Source organism: Taeniopygia guttata, chromosome 7, assembly GCF_048771995.1.
Source record: "Taeniopygia guttata chromosome 7, bTaeGut7.mat, whole genome shotgun sequence".
In the NCBI taxonomy this organism is placed as follows: Eukaryota; Metazoa; Chordata; class Aves; order Passeriformes; family Estrildidae; genus Taeniopygia; species Taeniopygia guttata.
In genome coordinates, this window is record NC_133032.1 from 11,522,943 (window position 1) to 11,544,671 (window position 21,729).

Sequence of the window (21,729 nt, forward strand, 5' to 3'; positions counted from 1 at the left end):
GCCATCCTCCCGCCAGCTCTCCCTTAGCTGGGACCAACACCCCTCGACAAGGGATTGTGGATGGGTGAATAGGTCTCGCTCACGGTTCCAGGGGAGAGCACAGGTAGGAGCCATGGGAGTCCCCAGAGGGAGCCATGTACGTCAGCCCCAGCCACAGTCATGGACCACTCGCTGGTGAGACAGAAATGCTTTAATGGCCCCAGGAGTAAACCCACTGCTACTCCTTCCTCGCCATGTTCAGTCGACCACCAGGCTGCTGCTGACTGTCGGCAGGAGCTCGAAGAAGCCCTGGAAGAAGAGAGGCTGTCAGGGTGGGCTGAGCAAGGGCAGGGTGGGGTGGGGGGAAGGCAGTGGGGGCAGGCAGCAGCTCCCTGTCACAGCGTCATGGCAGGCAGCTACTTGCAGAGCAGGACCACGTCACCATAGTAACCCATCGCTGACTCAAGGCTAGCACCGGTTGCCATAGGAACTACTTAGGTATGGCAGTCACTGGGGAAGGCTGGGATGAGAGGGGGGCACCTCCGGAAGCAGCCAGTACCTGAGCTGCTCTAGAGCTGGGGAGCTCTGTGGGACGGCTGGGTTCAGCCCCAAAGCAGGGATTGGGTGGGGACATGAGGATGTGGGAGATGTAGAGCAGCAGGGAATGAGCCTTAGCACAGGATGGGGGACACAGGGCTCACCTTGAAGAGGGCGATACTCTGAAGCACCCCCGAGGTGCAGCACATCTCCCGGATGGAATGCATGGCCAGCTGCGGGCAGCCAATGTCCAGCACACGCAGCCCCAGGCGGGAGGCCAGAATGGGGCCGATGGTGGTGCCGCAGGGTGTGTCGTTGCGCACCATGAACTCCTGCACGGAGGCAAGACCTCAGCAGCTTCACATGCTACCCCATGGCCTCCCACACGGGCCCTCAGGCCGAAGGGAGGCGACCTGGGGCAGGGAAGCAGCACCAACCCACGCCAGGGTTCAGAGAAAGCTCCAGAGATAGGACAGACTCAGGCCAGGCTCCATTCTGTTCACCAGCCTGCTCTCTGAGGCAGTCCTGCAGCTGGAGCCCCAGAGCAACAGGCAGCACAGAGACCCCAGTGGGGTCAGACACGGCAACAGAGCTTTGGCACTGATGAACCCGGGGCAGGGCTGCAGCCCAAACTCCTGATGTTCAAGAAGGGCTCACCCAGCCCCGCTCACCTGCAGTGGGACACCCACGCGGGCAGCAATGTCCCGGATCACGGCTTCAGTGACAGCTGTGGAGGCGTAGCGCTGGTTGCTGTTCACTTTGATGACGGGGCCCTGCACAAAGGAGGCACCGCAGGCCCGTGATGGGAACCAGGAATAGTCAGTGGCCCTGGAAACACCCATGCCCAGGCAATGCTGTACCACCCCAACCTATCAGTCCATTCTCCCTTTCCTGGGTGAGTCCATGGGGATGGGGACAGTGTTTCCATGGGGACAGCCCCAGCTCAGAGCAGAGAGGAGCTCTATGGACAAGACTGGGATCCCAAGTGATTAACATCAGACATGTGGCATAGTCAAATCCCATTGCAGGATAAACGTTTTCCATTTGAATGCTAGGCAATCCACAGCGCTGCAGGACAGACTGCAACCATCCTAGAACAAAGCAGAGGGCTGCCCTCACCTTGTGGAAGGCTGGACGATGATTCTCCTCATGCTTGTCCCTGCAAAAGAGAAGTAAGAGTTTCACACTACAGCCTTCCCTCCCTGCTGCAACAAGGACTGTCCTGTCTGTACTACCTGGGGAGTGAAGGGGCTACGTCCCACAGGTGGCAGGGCAGGGTTAGGGTCAGGCCTGTGGCATGGCTCAGACTACTCACACATAGTTGGGGTGCACAGCGTGGGCCATGTCAGCACTGATCATGTAGGACTTGGCCACTGCCTCCTCGAAGGCTGTCAGGTTGTGTGGCGATGCCGAGATCCGGCGCAGCACCAGCTCCGTTAGCAAGGACTCTGCGCCCTGTGCACTCTCTGACCCTACCTGCCAAGGATCACCATCAGCACAGCCCCTGCAGCACCACGGGGGCCAGAGGAGTGACAGGGTGCTCCCTAAGGCCAGCAAAGCAGCTCCCTGCCACACCAGTGCTTCCCACCCCTGCCTGGGCCACGTTCCATATGGATGTAAGCAAATCCCTGCTTCCTCCACTGGGGTGTGGAATTTCTCTCCTGTTAGGCATGGCTGGGGAAGAGCAAAGAACACGGAGCCCCTTCTGGTGCCAGCCAACCCACGGCTGTGCCCCTCGCTCACCTCCTCGTTGTCATAGAGTGCAATGAGACGCACGTTGGGCTCCTGGGAAAGGGACGAGGGTGCTGCACATGAGTCAATCAAGGCCTGCAGGATTAGGGGGGAATGGACATCACCCTGAGTACCACTCCATCCTGGGAATCTCAGGACTGAGCCATCAGGAATCCCCCAGGAGAGCCCAAAGCATGGAGAAAGGGAGCTGTGGGCACAGACATTGCCCAGCAACAGCAGGAGTCACCCCTGGGAGCTGCTGGGAATCCCACACACCCAGCAAAGGGGGCATCCAACCACAGATTGTCCAACAATCTAGACCCACCCATTCCATGAGAAGACAACCCCCTGCAGAACCTTTGGCCAGCCCAAAGCTGAGCTGGGTGCACTCCAGATTCTTTCCCCTCTCACCTGCAAGGCGCAGTAGCAGCTGTGCAGGTTGTCCAGACGTGGGGAGAAGATGAATTCATCAAAGGCACCACCCAGCGTCTGCAGAGAGCCAAGAGGAGTAGGGCACAGGCTCTGGGTCACCAAAAAGTACCTGCCACTGGGTTCCCATTCCAGTACCCTTATCTCTGCCCCTTAGGAGCAGCTCCCTCTAGTTCCATTCAGCTCCCAGCCTGGGCATGCCCCAAGCAAAGGACATGTGCCAGGTAACACTTGTGTAGTGCCAGCCTGTAGGTTGTGCACAGACAGAGGGAGGCTCCTGCCCTTACTCACCGCTGGCTGTGTATCTGCCAGGCATAGTTCCAGCTCCACAATCTGCTCTGGTTTCACCCCCAGCTGGGGGCAGATCAGGGAAAGCAGAACAGGGCTGTGCCGCTCTGCCTGGGAAGAAAGCAGAGCTGTGGGCAGAGCAGGCAGCGGATGGCAGGAGAAATGCCTGGTTTCCCTTTGCAAAGCTGTCCCTGACCCTGCTTATGTTGGCAGAGTCCTCTCTCCTACTAACATCGCCGATGTTCAAGCCCCCACCTCACCCAGGACAGCTCTATGCCCCTGTGCTAGCCCCCCGTCCCTGCCCTGCCTCCTCAGGGAGATGCACCCCTTCCACACTGGCTGCAGCCAAGGGTGAGAAGAGAGAGATGGCTGAACAGATGTGCCATGTACACAGCTGTGAGGCAGAGTGGAAGGTTACCAGCAGTCCACAGGGAGAAGGGGAACCTGGTGGCAAGTGCCCAAGGACTCAAAATCAAAGGTGACTAGTATGAGGTCCTTGCAAGCGTTGCTGCTGATCCTTGGCACACAGCTCACCTGGGCTGCAGTACTGCAAGGTGTGGACTCCATAAGCACCTCCTTTTCCAGCTCCTCCTGCACTGCAGTGGCCAGAATGGGAACCCTGTGGGGATCAGCAACATTAGCTCCCAGAGCTTTGCTCTGACCTGCTTGGGTCACACACTGCCAAACACAAACCCTTCCTGGCATGTTTGCCTTGCATGTCCAGGGAATGACTGATATGCCAAATGGAGGAAGAATACACATTTTAAGCACAAATCTATTGTGCCACGTCAGGACAAGTGTCCTTTCGCAAACCCTATGCTTGAAAGCATCTCCTGGAAGTACTCCATGGGGCTAAAAGCCACTGCAGATCTCCCCACTGCAATGATTGGCTGCCAAAGGGAGAGCTGAGGTGGGGCTCTGCTTTAGCTGGGTCCCAGCCCTCCCAAGGGCTGGCCAGGAGTCAGGGCTGAGCCAGGCCTTACAGGTGGTGCTCGGTGTTGGGCCCGAAGTTCTCATTGATGCTGCGCTGCAGATGGATGGCCAGGTGAGGAATGCGGAGGATGGGCCGCTCCACACGTACCAGGCGCTGCTCCAGGCGCCCCGTGGCTTGGTCCTGAAACACAAGGAGGACTTCTGGCACCAGGCCTGCAGAGCTGAGAGGTTGCAGCAGGTCCCTCTCTGTGTGGGGGCCAGTGACCCAGTGCCAGAGACACACAGCTATCCGACCATGCGTGCCCTAAACCAGACTCACCTTTATGATCACCCTCCCGGCCACGGTGAGGTCACGGTCGAACCAGGTGTTCCAGATGCCCCCTCCATAGGTCTCCACACCGACTTGCACTACGCCCACCTGTCCCCGCTTAGAGCGACGCTTCACCTGGGCAACGGCAGAGGTGTCACTGCTGGCACCATTCAGTGCTGGGGAACGGGCAGCTGGTGGGAACCGGGCAGCTCATGCCCAGAGCCTCATTGCTGATGCTGCCAGCACAGGGTGCTGCGAGGGGCTTTGCAGGACTGGGGACACAGAGACAGCAGCAGGCGGAGCAATGCAGGGGCTGCTCTGGGTGACAGATTTGGGAAGTGGAGGGAGCCAACAAGGATGCTGCAGGGCACAGGAGTAGTCAGGATAGTTTTCGCTTGTGGCATGAAACTGGAGGACCCCAGAGAAGGACTCAGCACCCAGACGGGCGACCTTACCCTGAGGCAGGGGCTGTCGGTGTGGGCCCCTAGCAGGCTGAACCCATTCCCAGGCTGGAACTGGCCGCCGACGGCGAAGGCGATGAGGGTGGAGTAGTTCCTGGTTATGAAGTACTGGAAGCAGGGGGCGGAGGTGAGGGCTGAGGCGCCCCGGCCTCCCCCGCTCCCGCTGCCCCGTCCCGGCCGGGCCCACCTTCTGCGCCGGCCGCACGTCCCAGTGCTCCGTCTCCTTCAGCTCCTGGAAGCCGGCCTGCAGCAGCCGGCTGCGGCATTCGGCCACCACTGTGGGGGGAAGAGCCGTCAGGGCCGCCCGCGGGGAAGGGGAAGAGGGCCGGGGCGGGACCGGGCGGGTGCTCACCGTGGTACGGCGACGGACTGCGGTTCACGAACTTCACCAGTTCCTGCGCCGCCGCCTGCGCCGCCGCCTTCGAGCCCTGCGCCGCCGCCTGCGGGCACCGCCGTCACCGCACAGCGCCGGCAAAGCCCCGCCCCGGGCCGGGACCCCCGCGGCACCGGGGACCCCGTCCCGGCGGCACCGACCCGGCCCCGTCCCGCGCCCGCCACCCGCCCGGTACCTGCATGGCCGCCGCCGCCCCGCGCCGCTTCCCGCAGCGCCGCCTGCTGGCCTGGAGGAACGAGCGATTGCCCGCGCCCCGCAATCCGCGCCCCGCAATCCGCGCCCCACAATCCCAACTCTGCACCCCGCAATCCGCACCCCGCAATCCCAACTCTGCACCCTGCAATCCGCACCCCACAATCCAAACTCTGCACCCCGCAATCCCAACTCTGCACCCCGCAATCCGCGCCCCGCAATCCCAACTCTGCACCCCGCAATCCGCGCCTTGTGCCCCGCAATCCACACCCTGCACTCCGCAATCTGCACCTTGCGCCCCGCAATCCACACCCTGCACTCCGCAATCTGCACCCAGCCGTGCATGCAGCAATCCACACTGCGCAATCGGTGATGTGCACCCTGTACCCCACAACCTGTGGCCCCATGATCCACACCCTGCCCCTCCCACGCAATACTCCCCCGCCATGCACATTGCACTCTCACCCCGCACCCCACACCGTGCAATCCACACTGTGCCCACCTCTCCCTGCACCCTGGTCCAGGCCAGACACAGTGCCTGACAAGGCCGGGGTAGAGCTGAATTAAGGGTGGGTGGAAGAGGGACACAGCCTGGGACGGTGAGAGTGGGAAATGGGGCATCCACAACAATGGTCACCCATCCTGCCCTGGTGTGCCCCAGTTGTAGGGCTAACAGTGGGAGAAGGGGCTGCCCCAAAATGGGGCTTGGTCTGCCTGCAGAGGAGTGCAGGTCTGCAGGAAAACACACTCACTTCCCCAAGGCTAGGTATATTTGGAGTGGGGTGGGTCACAGCCAAGCTGCAGCCCCCCATCATTGTTGCTCCCCTGCCTTGGCACTTCTTGGCCCTTAGAGGAAACAAGGCACAAACCCTTGGTGCCGTGTTGGAGACAAATGTCTCTGAGTGACAGCAATGCACTGGGTTCTGAGAGTTGGCACAGTGGCAGGGCAGCACCCAAGCTGCCTGTCAGCCCGAGGGGCACTCCCAAGGGATAGGACCCTTTGGCTTTGCATGGATTACGGTGCCTTGTGCCCTTGTCTGGGCTCCCTTCATGGGCTGGATGCAGCAGAAAGGTTTTGGGTTTCAGTCAGTCTTTGTGCATCATTTCCCAGCAGGACCCCTTCTTCCTTGCAATGGGTATGTGGCCTTGGGAGATGGACGTGGCAGCCTGTGAGTGCTGCATGGGGCCCAGGTGTAGGGTGCCAGCTGGATTCCCAGCTCCTGAGTCACCCCTGTGGGCACCCTGTTAGCTGGAGACGCTGTCCGTGTTCTGAGCACTGGAAAGTGGTGGTCCTGTTGCCCCTGACCCTGTGACCTGTCATGCTGAGAGCTCCTGACAGCTCTGGATTTATGCTCCCAGCCCCCAACACCTGCCTCTCCCCACCACCAAATGGGAACGAGCACTCCCACTGCCTGGCACCCTGCAAACAGACAGCTGGAGGGTCTCCATGTCAACCACAGCACAACACAGGGCCAGCCCCTCCCAGGCCAGGCTGGAACCAGGCTGGGGCACCCAGCACCCCAGCCCAGAGCTGGCACACATGTGTCAAAGGGACTTGTATGCCAGGCAGCCATCCCCACGCTCCTCCTGCCAGCATCACCCCCGCTGCTGCTGGAACCCAGCTCGGGGCCAGGTGCTCTTGAATGGCTCCCAGGCTGTGCCTGAGGGACATCTGAGGACATTCAGAGGCCCTGGCTCCCCAGGCGGTGGATGCCCAGAGCGGATGGGTACCAGTGGGTGCTCAGGCAGACGGCTCCTGGGGTGTGTGTGTGTGCAGGAGCAGGGTGTGCCTGGCTCGAGGGGTCAGAGCAGGAGTGAGTGGCAGGGCCGGGTGTGGCCTTGGTCTAGCCCTGCCGCTGTGAGCAAAGGGCAGTGCCTCGGCGTGCCACAGCTATTCCCGGCACAGCGGGACTTCCAGAAAAAGCTCCTGATGGCTATATCCGGGTGGGCTCTGACTCACCCCAGGCTGGGTGCCAAGGGCTGCACAGCACCTGCTATGGTTGCCCCCTACCCCATCACCATGTTGCTAGGAAGACAGTGCTTCTGTCCCCCATCCCGCACTGCCCCACGGATCATCCGGTGCGGTGGGGAGCCACAGGCAGCCCTTCCAAAATGGCATCAGCTCCTCCTCTGCACGTATGCACCCTGCTGCTGGGCTCATGTGTGTGCCCAGGGGTGCCTGGCAGGGGAGGGCCAGTAGGGACAGGGTATTGTGGTCCTTCCTATGTCCCCTGGCAGCCTACATGGGGTTCTGGGCAGGCTTTGTAAGAGAAGTGTTTCCTGCTGGCAGGGATGGGGCTTGGGGACAGGCTCTGGGGACGGGCAGGCAGCGCTTAGCCCTCCCTGCTGGAAGGAGTTAATGGAAAGATGGCCCAGGACAAAGACTGTAAACACAGCAGAGATTCAGGAAGTGCCACCCCCTTCTCCCATTGCCTGCCAGGCTGCCTGGACCCCCCCTTGCCAGCCCTGCCAGGATGAGCAAAGGGATGGCATCCATCGAGGCGGTCCCCCGCATCCCAGCCCACGTGTCTGAGCATGGGAAAGTGAAATCAGCGCCCAGGAATTGCCGGAGGCTGAGTGAACGGCCTCATGCCTTACGTGAGCCACCAGCGATGCAGCGGGTAATGCAACCTCATCTCATTGGCATGGGTGATGCTATCGAGGCCCGCAGCATCCTTATGGACCACTCAGCCACTCTGTCATCCCCACGTCCACATGGATCACAAGGGCAGCGGGGCATCTTCAGTATCTCCACACCGCTGGGGCAGGTGAATGTCCCCATGGGCCATGAGGGCAGGACACCCTTTAGCTTGCCCCTAGGCAGCAGGGATGGGGGGACATCCCCAACATCCTCATGGACCTCAGGGCCAGCTGTAGATGAGTGATGGGGCAGGTGTATGCATCAAGCAACCACATGGACATGGAAGTAGGTGGTCTCCCCCATCATGCTCACCCCCAGCATGCTCGTGAAATACAGAGGCAACAACTCGCCCAGAGGATGTACAGAGGCCAAGGGAGGGGAGCAAACACCTCCCAGCATCTATACAGGTTGCATCTGGACAACCCTGGCACCCATGCTTGCCGTGGGGGCATCCAGGGACCCCCAGCATTCTGTGCCACTCACAGACAGGACAATGTCCTCAGCATCCCCATCACCAGGGGACATGGGGGTGGGGACCAGGAGGAAACAGACAGTCTGTGCACCCCCTGGTCCTGAGCTCTGGAATGAGCAGAGGCATGGGGGCAGCTGGGGGGACTGGAGACTGTACCCACTAGCTCCCGAGACCCTATCAGATCAGGCTGGGCCTTGGTACAAGCAGGGAGGGAGAGCCACCTCCTATTTAGACAATAGCGTGCACCCTGGATCCGTCAGCACTGGGGAATGGGCCACACAGTCCTTCCCTCTTAGGGTAAAGGCGCCTGGGAGGCTCATGGCTGTAAAAGGAGCGGGATGAAGGAAGACAGCCAGGGGTCAGGAGGGAGGGGAATGGACACCCCCGCTGCTTCATTCCCATTCCTCAACTCACCCTTGAGCTAAGGCCCGGCATAAGGGGGCATTGGGTCCTGGTGGCAGGGTATAGGGACAAGGAAAAGCCAGCACCCTGTCCCCACATCCTGTCTAGCTTCAAGCCCCAAGACGCCCACAGCCCAAGGAGGCTGTGCTGGGTTTAAATCCTGGGGTAGCAGCACGGAGGGAGGGCCAGGAAGGAGGGGCGGCTGCAGGATGCAGCTGGCTTTGCTCACAGGGATGTCATGACCAGAGGGAGTTGTTTGACATTCCAGCTCCAAACGCCTTCCCGGCAGCAGTCTCATCCAAGATTTGATCGAAACTGGGACCAGGCCAGTGCGGGGGCTCAGGAGCCACTTCCCAGGCTCCGCTGGTCTGGGTCAGCCCGGCCTGGGATGGAGCTGTGGAGAGGCTGCATGGGACCAGACAGGACAGGAGGCAGCCCTGCACTTCTGGCCTCTGCAGCCTCCTCACTTTCTGCAGCCTCTGGGTCTTTAGTTGGCACAGAGCGTTCGGCATCTTGTCCGTGGGACTCAGGCAGGGTCTCTAGGTCCTGCACTTCGTCCCTCCTTCCTGGCATGCTGGGTCCCCCAAGCAGCCAGGGATTTCCTAAGAGGCTTGTCCACCCTCTGCAAGACGTGGGGCCCCTGCTTGCCCAGAGCCATACCGGAAGGCTCTCACCACAGCTAAGGAAAGACCACTTCAAACAGTCTGCCCTAGAGCAGGGTCAGGAGGATGCTCCTCTGAGCTGCTTCCCCTCCAAGCAGAAGTGCCCAAGAGTGCATTTCCCCTCCCTGGAGCACTCCAACCCTGCCCCCACCTTCTCTGTGGGATGAGGATGGGAATGAGGGCTACCCAGGAATGAGATGGGATTTGCATCAACCTACCTGAAACCTATCAGGGCAGGGTTCCAGGCCCTTCTGGACACAGGATCCCTGAGGAGTCCATCCTCCCCACAGTCCCCACTGGCACAGCAGTGGGGTGGGGTCATGGAAAGGGATGGCTGAACTCTGTTCCTGGCGGTGTGCTGTCCCAGATGCCCCGAGTCCCCCTCACGGGGCACCCACCTGCCCCTCTGCACACCGGCTTGCTGGCACTTGTGGCACAGGCAGGGCACACTCGGAATGGGGCCAGAAGGAGGAAGGATGCTGTCTGTTTTTCCATCTACTCTCCCCCCACAAGCCCCCCCTTTCTTCCATTCTCTCTCTATGCTGGGATGAAACAACCTCATCTGGAAATACCTTCCCTTTTAAAGGCAGGCTCCTCCAGACAGCTTGCACTCACTGGGAAGACACTACATCACTCTGCAACTGGGTGGCTGGGAGAGGCTCCAGGGAAGGGGGCTTGGAGGAGCAGAAGGGATGCAGGGCATTGAGCATCTGCTCACCTGCATGTCTGTGGGACCCAGACTTTAGCTGGCTGCCCAAGTGACATGGAGCAGGGAGGCAGCAGCAGGGAGTTCCTCCCAGGGCCAGGGCAGTGGAGAATGCTTCCATGAACAAGCCTGAGCCTTTGCCTGATGGTGATGCTGCCATGGGTGAGCCATGGCATTGCTTGGCTTCTGTGTTACAGGCAGGACAGAAGCCTGGAAGGTGCAGGGCCAGGCAGGGTTGAATGCTGTCCTGCTGCTGAGTCACCCTGTGCCCAGTGGCACAGCGGTCCCCTCCACCAGGGCCTTCAGTGACAAAGGCACTGGGACTGAGCCAGCTGACGTCAGCCAAAACAGCCCAGCTTGGACAGAGCTGGGGGTCACCGGGCGTGCTGGGGAGACTGGGGAGGAGGGGATGCTGCCCAGGCAAGGGGAACCCTCATGAAGATTTCCCCCAGCACACGTGCCCTCCCTCAGGATGTCCTTTTCAGCTGTCATGCATTTGTGCAAGGCCATGAGGGTCCCTGGCCTGACTCACCACTTTTCCAGGAAGCTGTAGTGGGGGTTTTCAGACGGACTTAGAAATTCCCCATTCTGGGAGTATCTGGGGAGCTGGGCTGGGCTTTCTGATCCCCAGTGTACTTCCTGGCCAAGGGGGGAACTGAGGAGACAGGGAAGAGCCTGCTGTGCCTTGGGATAACCTAGGGACTACGTTCTGCTCTGAGGGTGATGGGGATCAGAGAGGGGCTAGGGCTGCTCCAGGCAGGGTCGCCATCCAGCTGTGCTCTCCACGTGCTTGGAGCAAGAAGGGTTAACAGAGTGCCTCCCCCACTATAAATACCACGTTTGTATGTCCCACACCCCACGAGTATGAGCTGGGAAGGCTATTTTGGTTGAGTGCCTGCTGCTTTGGGAATGTGCCGGAGCGAGGACAGGGGCTGACGTCACCGTCACTGGGGCTCGGACCCAGCACCTGCTCGGGGTCACTCGGCAGCACTCCGAAAGCACCCAGACCCTGGCCAGTGCTCAGCCCCCCATGTCAGAAAGAGGGTTTGAGTGGTGAGGCAGTAGAAGCACACTCAGGGCAGGGGTCCCCCCACATCAACCCCCCTCCAGGGCCCTTCCTTGCTCACTTTCTGGATGGGAGTCTGGCCCCACATGGAGACCTGAGCCTAGTGCTCTTGCCAGAGGGTGGGTCAGGGCATCATCAGGGGCTGTTTGGGGTGCTCAAGACCAGTTTGGGGACCATGGACCTGGCATGGCGTTTGGTCAAGTGATGCTGTGAGGTTCCCCTCTTTCCCTTCATGGCGTCAGCCTAGGCTGTCTATCTGTCTGTCTGTCTGTCTGTCTGTCCGGACCCCCTTTGCGTGGTGCTATATCCTGATAGGGGGGGTTCACCACCAGTCCGCCCCACTTCCTACCCTCGCACTGCCAGGGACGGGGCAGAGCAGTGGGGGCCGGTGTCAATGCCTCCCAGAGAGCTCCAGGGGGGCCCAGGGGTGCCTGTGTGCCGGGGGGTGTGTGCAGGTGAGGGGCAGTGGGCGGGGGCTGCCGCCGTCTCCCCCGCGGCAGCATCCCGCAGCTGCCGGGCAGCAGGAGGGGCGGGTGCCGGCAGCGGGATACAAATAGCGGCGCGCCGGCCGCTCCCGACGCCTCTCCGAGCCGTGCCGGCCGCTCGCCAGCCCTCCGCCTGCTCCCTGCTCCGGCCTCGCCTCCCCACGCCGCCACCATGAGCCAGTCCTACTCCTCCAGCCAGCGGGTCTCGTCCTACCGCCGCACCTTTGGCGGCTCCCCGGTCTTCTCCCGTGCGTCCTTCGGGGGCAAGGGCAGCAGCGGCAGCTCCGTCACCTCCCGCGTCTACCAGGTGTCCCGCACCTCGGCCGTGCCCAGCCTGTCCACCTTCCGCACCACCCGTGTCACGCCCCTGCGCACCTACCAAAGCGCCTACCAGGGGGCTGGCGAGCTGCTGGACTTCAGCCTGGCCGATGCCATGAACCAGGAGTTCCTCCAGACCCGCACCAACGAGAAGGTGGAGCTGCAGGAGCTCAACGACCGTTTCGCCAACTACATCGAAAAGGTGCGCTTCTTGGAGCAGCAGAATGCCCTCATGGTGGCCGAGGTGAACCGCCTGCGGGGCAAGGAGCCCACCCGCGTGGCCGAGATGTACGAGGAGGAGCTGCGGGAGCTCCGCCGCCAGATCGAAGTGCTCACCAACCAGAGGGCTCGTGTGGAGGTTGAGCGTGACAACCTGCTCGATGACCTGCAGAAGCTCAAGCAGAAGTGAGTAGGGGGGGTCCTGGAGAGTCCCTGTGAGCATCCATCCTTGCATCTCCATCCCTAGAGGTGGGTGGGAGCAGAGCTTGCCCTGGCAGCTCTTCAGGTGCTTACTGCTATCCTCGTGCCTCATGCTCAGAGCCCATCGTGAGCCCAGTGCTCTGTCCCCCTTGACCACTTTCTGGGCAGCACCCAGAGGGTAGAGTGGCTCCCCCAGCAGGGGTGTCCCCTGTGCTCTCCCATGCAGTGAGGCTGAATCTGGGCTGTAACACCACAGCACTGGGAGATCAAAGTACACCTCACCCCAGGGTCCCCATCTCTGCTCACACGGGGGAGGGCTGCTGGACCCATGGATGAGCTGAGCTCTGTGGGATAGATGGACAGACAGATGCAGTCAGGCAGGCAGAAGTAAGGGGATGGATAACCCAGGGAAGGTGCACCATCAGCTCCAGAAATGAAGGAGGGAGGGGAGGAAGCAGCTGCACTTCTGTAGGCCAGGGATGCTTCAGGCCTGCTGTGAGTGTCCATGGTGCCCTGTGAGCAGTGGGACACCCCAGAGATGCTGTGGACCTGTGGTGCCAGGGAAGAGAGTGGAGAGTATCCACAAGGGTGGCCAGGCTGAGGGAACCCCCAGGAACTGATGAGTGTGGGAAACCTGGCAGTAGGGGCAGATACTCAAGGAGAACTGTATGTTCTGATGATAGTCTGCACTTTCCCTCCTGGACCCTGTGCCCTGGGGACACCATTCCCTCGGGTGACACAGCCTGCTGCCTCCTTCTGTGACCCCAGCCACCACCACAGTGCTGAGGTCCTCCCTGATGCTGGGGAGCTGGGGGTTGGTGGCATGAAGGAACTCTCTGTGACAGGGGAGGAGCAGGGCCCAGAACAAACGGGTGTTGGGTTTCTGCCACCCCATGTGCCAGCACCACCTGGGCGCCTCCATCTCCTCCCCACTGCCTTTCCACTGACATGCAGCCTGCAGTACTGTTGCCTTCCTTGACACAAGCCTGGACCTCCAGCCCTGACCTGAGCCTCCCCCACCACAGCAGTCCCAACTTCACGTCCCATCCCACAGCAATGCCGAAACCTGTCTGTGCTCCTGCTCTCCCTGGGATAGCTCAGCTGGTGCCCATCTCTGGACTCCTTGTGTCAGATCCTGCACTCTGTCCCCCCAGCTGCTGGTCACTCTCCCCTATAAGGGCTGGGGCAGTGTGCGTGGCACTGAGCTGACCTCATGTCTTTGTGATCTCTCTGGCGTTGACTATAATAGGGAATAGGAGGAAGAGCCCCTGGCCCCCCGCCAGTCCTCTGCTGCCTGCCGGGAGCACAGGACAATCTGTTTTCTTCCTACCGGGCCATTCTGGGCTTAAGGACAGCTCGGGGGGACATCACCACAGAGGGATGGAGCTTCCTCCAGACCCCCCTAGCCTTCCTTCTCTGCCTACAGGCTGCAAGAAGAGATCCAGCTGAAGGAGGAGGCTGAGAACAACCTCGCTGCATTCAGAGCTGTGAGTATCCGTCCCCTTGGTGTGGCATGGGAACCCTACCCTCCTTCCCACCCCCATTTCCCCCCAGCAGCCTGGACCCAGCACCAGGGCACGGTCCCAGACACAGCTTTGCACCTTCCAGCCCTTATGCTCTCCTGGCAACCTCCCACTATCCCTCATTCTCTGTCCTTCCCAGGATGTGGATGCAGCCACACTAGCACGCATTGACCTGGAAAGACGTATCGAGTCCCTGCAGGAGGAGATCGCCTTCCTCAAGAAGGTGCACGAAGAGGTAGGTCAGAAGTGGCACCCTTTTCCGGTGGCACTCACGGGGCAGCAAAAATGGAGTGGGTGCCCTGAGATGTCACCTTGTCCATGCAGGAAATCCGGGAGCTGCAGGCACAGCTGCAGGAGCAGCACATCCAGGTGGAGATGGACATCTCCAAGCCTGATTTGACGGCCGCGCTGCGGGACATCCGCGCTCAGTACGAGAGCATTGCTGCCAAGAACATCGCCGAGGCCGAGGAGTGGTACAAGTCCAAGGTGCGGGGGGCAGCGGGCTCTGGGCTGGCCCCAGCGCAGCGGGGTCCATCTCGGGGGCCATCCCCACTGACCGTGGTCTCTCCCCAGGTGTCTGACCTGACGCAGGCGGCCAACAAGAACAACGATGCGCTAAGGCAGGCCAAACAGGAGATGCTGGAGTACCGGCACCAGATCCAGTCCTACACCTGTGAGATTGATGCCCTCAAGGGAACGGTGAGTTAAGGGCAGCATTGAGAAGATCCCCAGCTTCCCTGCAAGGACCTGCTGTTCCAAGGCTGCTCAGGGACATCTCCGGGATGGAGGGCTCTTCCCAGCTCTCTGAGTTCCTGCTGCAGGGGGCTTTGTACCCCGCATTTGGGCTGCACCTCCCCCAGCAGTGGCCTGGACTCCTGCAAAGTGTTTTGGCAGAGTCCTGGAATCAAAGTGCAGATTGTAAAATGTGACCCAGCCTGGGAGGCTCCAGGCAGGCGGGCACAGGGCTCAGGGTGTCTGGTTGCAGGCTGGCAAGGTGGTTGCAAACAAGCAGGGCACAACAGTCCCATTCTGGCACAGTCATGGTTGCAGAAGCCAGCCAGCAGCCACCACTGCCACCCCCAGGCAGCCATTCAGTGCTTCTGTGGCTCTCTGTGCCCTTTTTCTGGGGTAGGATGGTTTTGCTGGAAGACCTGGGCACCAGGGTGCTGGGGTTGCCCAGTACATGCACAACTTGTCTCCGTGAGTTCCTGATGCCTAGCGCTGGGCAGGTGGAGGGTTACAGTCACTCATCATGGTCCCACATCAGCTGAATGCAGCTCAGGGCTGACCACAGCTCTCCCCAGAATGCCCTGGCATCCCCAGTTCCCACCCCAGGCTCCTCTGGGTTTGCCCCTCACTGAGCACCCCCATCTCTCCAGAACGACTCGCTGATGCGGCAGATGCGGGAGATGGAGGAGCGCTTCGCAGGGGAGGCCGGTGGGTACCAGGACACCATTGCCCGCCTGGAGGAGGAGATCCGGCACCTGAAGGATGAGATGGCCCGGCACCTGCGTGAGTACCAGGACCTGCTCAATGTCAAGATGGCCCTGGATGTGGAGATCGCCACATACCGCAAGCTGCTGGAGGGAGAGGAGAACCGGTGAGTGGAAGGGGACAGGACAAGCTGGGGGGACCAGCAGGGTCAGTGGTTTTTTGGGGGTCCAACTTTGTGAGGCCACACCTCAGGGCTAGGTCTGGCTGGCGTTAAGCTTTGCCCTCTGTGTTCCCACAGGATCAGCATCCCCATGCACCAGACCTTCGCTTCTGCACTCAATTTCCGAGGTGAGTCTCACTCTGCGAGGAAGGGGACCTGGGACAAGTCCCCTGTATTCCCCACCTTTGGGGCAAATGTCCCTCCTGGGGAGTTGTAGCCAAGCTGGCAGGTTGGGAACACACAGGTGCCACACAGAGCCCCTGGTACAGGGGCACTTGTTTGGGTGTTGCTGTGAGCTGAGGTGGGGGGGTTAAACCAAGGCTGCTGAAGCTCCTCAGTGACCCCAGCCCCGTGGCTGTGTCTCCATACCACACGTCCCTGTCCCTGTGGTGTCATCTTCTGTGTCCTGCCCCTGCAGAGACCAGCCCAGAGCAGCGGGGCTCCGAGGTGCACACCAAAAAGACCGTGATGATCAAAACCATCGAAACCCGTGATGGGGAGGTGAGCACAGGGCGGCACCGGAGGGTGGCCGGGAGGCAGGGGACGAGGACGGCACCTGTTCCCGCACTTGGGGCTGTGGGGTGGCACGGCGTGGTGTCTCACGGTGCCTCTCTCCCACAGGTGGTGAGTGAGGCGACCCAGCAGCAGCATGAAGTGCTGTAGAGGAGGCTGCTCCAGCAGCCCACTGGCACCTTCTGTCCCTGCCTCCGTCCCTCCGCCATGCCCCCCTCCTGCCCCCCACCTCGCCTCTCGGCGCTCCCCCGGCACTGCCTGAGGAGTTTCCCCCATGCAGCTGCCTCTGGGCCCCCCACACCCCCGGGCTCTCTTCTCCGGCTTCAAAAGGCTCGCTCTGCTTTTGCAGCTTCGCAGCAGCAACGCCAGCGTCAGGATCAGGCCAGGGCCGGGGGGCGGCAGGAGGGAGGGACGGGACGGGGGCAGGGGCTGGGGGGAGCAGGTGGTGGCCTGGGCCAGCTCCATGGAGAGCCGGACGGTCCCAGCAGCGGGTTCTGGATCCCCCCACAGGCCCCTTCCCACCCTGGGCACAGGCTTGGGGTTCATCCCACACGAGTGGGGCCTCATCCCCCTCCAGCAGCACCGCTGGCCCCCTGGAGCTGGCACTTCTCCAGGGGCACGGCAGCGATGCTAGGGATGGGGAGAAGCTAGGTATGGGCTGGGCTGAGCCCCCTGTTCTCTGCCCAGCTCAGAGCGAGGGGGGCCCAGCCTGTGTGTCCCCCCCAGCCCAGGGGGCTCGGGCCCTTCGCTCCCCCCGGCCCAAGAGGCAGTCCCGGGGGGCAGAGGAGGGCAGTGCCCGCCCCTCCCCGTGGCGGGGACCCCCAGCAGCAGGAGGCTGCACGGGGCCAGGCTCATGAGCCGAGAGGGTACCCGCAGGTGGACACAGGAGAGAGGAGGAGTGAGTGAATGGGAGAGAGGGGGCAGAGAATGACAGGAGCCGGAGAGAGGCCCGGGGGCCCAGGGCAGACATCCCCAACCCTTGCCCCAATGCACCCCCACCCCACCACTGTATGTACCATACCACGTGTATGAGACTCTTCAGGCGGCTGAAATAAACAGTGGAGCATCACCCTGTTGTCTCAGTGTATCTTTGGGGAAGAGAGGGGATGAGGTGGTGGGGAGGCAGCACCTGGGGGAGGCATCAAAGGGCCAGGTGTATGGATGAGCCAGCAACCCTTTGGGCAGTCTCCTCCCTAGGCTGCTGGGCCCCCCAAAAGGTGCGTGTCTCTCACACTGAAGGTTCTCGAGCATTTTGCTGCCTGAGGTTGTGGGTTTCCCAGTTGCACTGGGTGGGCAAGTCCTGCTGGGACAGGGAACTGTGACAGCTGAGCCCTGAGCAGGTTTGAAGGGGCTCTGGGTGATGGTCCCATATCTCCCTCACACACCCAGGGTCACATACGATGTTCTGGTGGCTCAGCTCCACAGCCACCTCCTTTTCACCCCCACTTGGGACCTACCCAAATCCACATCTGCCTGGGACTTTTCCAAGCCCCTCCAAGTGTCACCAACATGCAAGCAGAGCCATCCTCATCCCTAAGTGACCTACACCCTGTGGGCACATATCCACCAACCTAGCTTGCATCCCAGGCTCAACCTCCAGCCTCAACCTACCAACACCATACGCTCTCTTCCTCCCAGCACACATGCCCCTCTCCCTGTGTTCAGGTTCTGGCCATCTCGGCTTCAGTTCCTTCATCCCAGCAATGGGGCATGCTGCAGTGGAACCCAGAGCTGAGAATCCCGTGTGGGAGAGCAATTCAGGTTTGCTCTGCCCTGGAACATGTTGGAGGGTCCACAAAACTCTGCCAGGCAGCAGATGCCAGGGTGCAGTGGGCTTGGCACGGGGTGATGTTTTAGGGACAAGGCATGTGCTACTGCCAGCAGTGGTCTGGGGTGTCCCTGATAGAGAGGCCAGCGTGACAAACCCCAGCTGGGAGGTGCTGGGTCTCAAGGGATATCTCCAGCAGGTGGCCCTGTGACATCGAGGACAGTCCCCAGGTTGCCTTGGGTTGGGATGACACCGTGCCAGAGTCCATCCCCTGGGGGCAGGCTGGGGACAAAGCATTCCTTTGCCTGCAGGGCAGGGAAGAGGCCCCCAGGCCTCTTCTGGGGCTGGCTGAGCCACTCTGCATCCAGGCTGTGGGTCCAGCAAGGCATCCCACTCCATTGCACCACAGCCATCCAAGCTGGGGAATCCTGGATTTTCTCCTTGCTAGTGATGCTCCACTGATGCTGGCACCCTTAGGCTGGTGGCAGCGGGCTGTGCCAAAGCCATCGGGGCTGGCCTGTGGCTGGGAAGAGCCGTGTCGTGTCGCTGGCCTCCTGCTCACGCAGATTTACAGCCCCTGGCGAGGGTGGCTGGCGCCAGGTGCCGAGGCATTGCCATGGCTCCAGGAGTTGGGGAAGCCCTGCCTTGCCCAGGGATGGCCAGGCAGCGTCTGGCACAGACCGTCCCTGGCCGCTCGCTGCCCGGAGCCCGGCTGTGGGAGCTCCCACAGGATGTCCCAAGGCCGAACAGCTCCAGCAGGGCTGCCGGAGGCCACACTGCCCGGAGCAGAGGCAGGGGCCCAGCGAGAGAAATGGAGTCTGGATGTGTTTCTGGGCAGGGAGGATTTGTGCGGTCAGGGATGCTGGGATCCCCACCTCTGCTGTGTGCTGGGAACGGAGCTAAGGGGCCCTGAAGGGCTGGCTCCTGCCCCGGCTCTTGCGTCGCAGGAAGCATGACGGTGTCCTTTCCCTCCACATGCCGTCAGGGTCTCTCTCTGCCCCGATCCAATGACACTGCCGGAGAAGGGGAAGCGGGGGAGGAAGGCTAGGTCCCCCCCGAGCCTCTCAGCTAATATGGAAAGGTGCTGGCCCTTTTCTATCTTTGCAAGTGGAGCTGGGCTGCAGGGACGGGGCAGCGGGCGCAGAGAGGGGGAGCCCAGCCAAGGAATGTGACATATCAGAGGCAGCTGCCACTTCAGGAGAGGGGGCAGAGGGAGCGCAGCTCGCCGGGGGCTGCGCGGGACGGGACGGGTGAGGGGGGGGACGCCACGGCCCCGGCACGGACGGCTCAGCGAGCGGGCAGCACCCGCGGGACTGCGGCCGGGCCGGCGAGGAGCAGGTGCCGGGGCGCTGGGCGGGCTCGGGGCTGCAGCACAGCACGGGTTGCGAGTGCCACACTGCACCGGGCGCTTGGTGAGTGCCGGCTGGGCGAGCAGGAAGCCGAGCCCCAACCTAAATATAGTCCCTTGCTTGCCCACAGCGCTGCGACCTTTGGGGCTGCAGCCTGTGGGGGGAGGCACCGAACCGGACGGCATTTGGACTGGGGGGTCGCCACTGCCCCAGGGCCCCAGTCAGGTACCCAGCACCCCCGGACTGCAGGCAGGGGGAGAAGAAGGGCACAACGTGCTGGCTCGGGGTGACAGGGGTGGCGGGTGGCGGTGGGGGAGCTGCGGACCATGCACCGAGCGCAGGGACGCAGCGGCACGAGTAGGGCTGCTGGGGAGCCTCGGGCAGCCCCGCCGAGCCCTGGCATCCCCCCGAAACGCGCCAAGGTCACAGCAGAACTGGGGCCGCCCCAGGCGGGCTCAGCTGGCCTGGCAGCACCGTGTTTTGTGAGGAAACTGAAGAATGCAGCGATCGGCACCGGCTGTGACATCCGGCTGCGAGTGGCCGTGGTGGGCAACCCCCGGCCCAGCCTCCGCTGGTACCGAAATGAGGAGCAGCTGGCCCAGGGCGGGGAGGAGTATGGCACCCTCTGGATCCGGGACAGCAAGAAGGAGGATGCCGGTGTGTACACATGCGTCGCTGAGAATGAGCAGGGAGAGGCCATGACCAGTGCTGTGTTGGCCATCATTGACATGGAAGGTAAGGGTGACATGGCCACCAGCACGGCCGTGCTGGCACAGACCTTGGCACAGGTTTGCTGAGGGTGGCAGCAGTGCTTTGCAGGCTCTTGCTGCAGTGCGTGCCCTGGGGCCAGACAGGACCGCTGAGCTTTGCTGTGCCCACCCTGCTGCAGGCTGGGGTGCCCAGTGCCGGCAGCACTGGGGTGGCTCTCCAGCCTGGAGCGAGCATGTGGCTGCAGTACCCACTGCCAGGCCAGACTGGGTGCCAGGACTGGGCACAGAGGTGTTGGGAGCATGTGATGCCAAGCCTGCTGGGGCAGGAGGAGAGAGAGAGGAGAGAGAGAGAAGAGAGAGAGAAGAGAGAGAGAGAGAGAGAGAGATGGGGATTGGGCACATGGTACTGGTGGTACCACCCACCACAGCCACCAGCACGGTCCTCAGCACCCCCCCGCCCCACCTGCCCACGGGCAGAACTCCCTTAGCGTCACCATAATAGCTTTACCAGGCATTAGAAATACACCGAGCGAACTGGAATGCCAATGGGGCTAGGAGGAGGAGCTTATTGTGAGAGGTGGGGCTGACAAGTAGGTGGAGTCTGTGCCCTTGGGTGGGCGAGACCTGGTAGTCAATTAGCCAAGGCAAATTAACGCGGATTTGCTCATCCCAATGGCAGCCCCTTTGCTCATCACCATCACCCCTGGGTGTAGCAGTCAGAGAAGGAGTGCATGGGGACTCTGCCCTTGCATGGGTGGGCTTCATCCTGCAGGTTTGGGGCTCAGCCCCCTCTGCCTCATCATCATGGAATCATGCAATCATAGAGATATTTATGTTGGAAAATACCTCTAAGATCATCAATCCCACCCTTAACCCAGCACTGCCAAGTCTACTGTTAAACCGTGTCCCTAAGTGCCACATTTACGTGTTTTCTGAGTATCTCCAGTGATGGTGAGTCCGCCACTTCCCTGGCCATTCTGTTCCAGTACTTGACAACCCTTTTGGTGAGCAAGTTCTCCCTCGTGGAGGATGGATGCCCCCTCCCTAGGACATGGAAGGCCTGAGTGTTGGGGAGCGTGGAGGCGGGTGGCAGTGCTCTGAGATGTGAGATGTGCTGTCTGCATGGGGACAGTGAGGATGGGGAGTGAGGGAAGCAACACTGAGCCCTGAGGCTCCAGGGAAGGTGCTGCCCCTGGGACTCTGTAGCACACCAGAGATGCTGCTCCTCGAGCAGGGGCTGGATGACTGTGGCGGTCAGAAGGAGCCTTCACAATGCTGAAGGGGAGCACTGAGGCAGGAGTCTGGAGAAGTGGTGTTTGGAGGATGGAGGAAGGTTTATGTGCAGGTGAGGAGCCTGGTGGGGTAGCAGGAGGAACAGTAGGGTGTGCAGCAGGGGTTCTGCCCTGCAGTGAGCCTGTGTGGGTCACTGTACCTCACACCTTTGGGGACCGTGGCACGGTGCAGTTGGGCGTGGGGTGAAGTGTGTGCAGAATTGGAGACATGCACTGCCCCAGGGGAGGGGCAGCCTGTCCTGGGCAGACAGCAGGTGGGTCACCCTGTTTCCATGCTCTGGTGTGCAGCTGCACCTCTCCATGGCCAGTCTTGGCCCCACTGCTGCTGCCCAGCAGCACGGCACAGTCTGATTTCCCCAGGTGCCCGTTCCCGTTGTGCTGACGCACTCTTCCCTGCTCTCAATTCCCAGCCCTCTCCACCGCCTTTCTGGGGCAGCTGAGGGAGGGACGGAGCAGCCAGGATTGCCTAACCTGCAGTGTGAATGTCACCCTGC

The 21,729-nt window shown here is 61.5% G+C and overlaps 3 protein-coding genes and 1 non-coding gene across 11 annotated transcripts in view; 2 read left to right on the top strand and 2 right to left on the bottom strand.

Moving 5' to 3' along the window:
- Positions 1 to 172: 172 nt before the first annotated feature.
- On the bottom strand, positions 173 to 5,630 carry DNPEP (aspartyl aminopeptidase). Of its 4 annotated transcripts, none has more exons than XM_072932111.1 (16): positions 5,567 to 5,630; positions 5,238 to 5,288; positions 5,021 to 5,108; positions 4,856 to 4,944; positions 4,663 to 4,776; positions 4,217 to 4,342; positions 3,948 to 4,078; positions 3,499 to 3,583; positions 2,968 to 3,075; positions 2,659 to 2,736; positions 2,260 to 2,343; positions 1,832 to 1,992; positions 1,636 to 1,675; positions 1,188 to 1,289; positions 681 to 848; positions 173 to 288 (listed from the first exon to the last, which is right to left on the bottom strand). In XM_072932111.1, the coding sequence occupies exons 1-16, from the start codon at positions 5,597 to 5,599 to the stop codon at positions 238 to 240; spliced, it is 1,509 nt and encodes a 502-aa protein (XP_072788212.1). In that variant the 5' UTR covers positions 5,600 to 5,630; the 3' UTR covers positions 173 to 237. The 4 variants fall into 4 exon arrangements, with proteins under 4 accessions (XP_072788212.1, XP_072788211.1, XP_072788213.1 ...); XM_072932110.1 differs by having other exon boundaries at positions 5,546 to 5,618; XM_072932112.1 differs by lacking the exon at positions 5,567 to 5,630 and adding an exon at positions 5,525 to 5,539.
- Positions 1,012 to 1,076, bottom strand: MIR2965 (microRNA mir-2965). The gene has a single exon (NR_048968.1). It is a non-coding gene; the product is annotated as a microRNA mir-2965 (primary transcript).
- A 6,146-nt stretch (positions 5,631 to 11,776) lies between the features above and the next one.
- Positions 11,777 to 17,183, top strand: DES (desmin). The gene is made up of 9 exons (XM_002196033.7): positions 11,777 to 12,411; positions 13,853 to 13,913; positions 14,089 to 14,184; positions 14,274 to 14,435; positions 14,523 to 14,648; positions 15,329 to 15,549; positions 15,682 to 15,731; positions 16,022 to 16,104; positions 16,225 to 17,183. The coding sequence occupies exons 1-9, from the start codon at positions 11,861 to 11,863 to the stop codon at positions 16,264 to 16,266; spliced, it is 1,392 nt and encodes a 463-aa protein (XP_002196069.2). The 5' UTR covers positions 11,777 to 11,860; the 3' UTR covers positions 16,267 to 17,183.
- A 1,959-nt stretch (positions 17,184 to 19,142) lies between these two features.
- Positions 19,143 to 21,729, top strand: part of SPEG (striated muscle enriched protein kinase) — a 38,713-nt gene continuing 36,126 nt past the window's right edge. For all 5 annotated transcript variants that reach the window (XM_072932113.1, XM_072932114.1, XM_072932115.1 and 2 more), the window contains exon 1: positions 19,143 to 19,968. In XM_072932113.1, coding sequence (XP_072788214.1) covers positions 19,560 to 19,968 — 409 coding nt within the window. In that variant the 5' untranslated portion in view covers positions 19,143 to 19,559. The remainder of the gene's footprint in view (positions 19,969 to 21,729) is intronic.

Coding starts and splice junctions, on each gene's coding strand:
- DNPEP (XM_072932110.1), bottom strand. CDS start 5,599: ATGCACGGCTGGGTGCAGATTGCGGAGTGCAGGGTGTGGATTGCGGGG. Junction 3,584..3,947: donor CCCAACACCGAGCACCACCT/GTAAGGCCTGGC, acceptor TGATCCCCACAG/GGTTCCCATTCTGGCCACTG. Junction 1,676..1,831: donor GCTGTGCACCCCAACTATGT/GTGAGTAGTCTG, acceptor TCTCTTTTGCAG/GGACAAGCATGAGGAGAATC.
- DES (XM_002196033.7), top strand. CDS start 11,861: ATGAGCCAGTCCTACTCCTCCAGCCAGCGGGTCTCGTCCTACCGCCGC. Junction 12,412..13,852: donor CTGCAGAAGCTCAAGCAGAA/GTGAGTAGGGGG, acceptor CTCTGCCTACAG/GCTGCAAGAAGAGATCCAGC. Junction 14,649..15,328: donor TTGATGCCCTCAAGGGAACG/GTGAGTTAAGGG, acceptor CCATCTCTCCAG/AACGACTCGCTGATGCGGCA.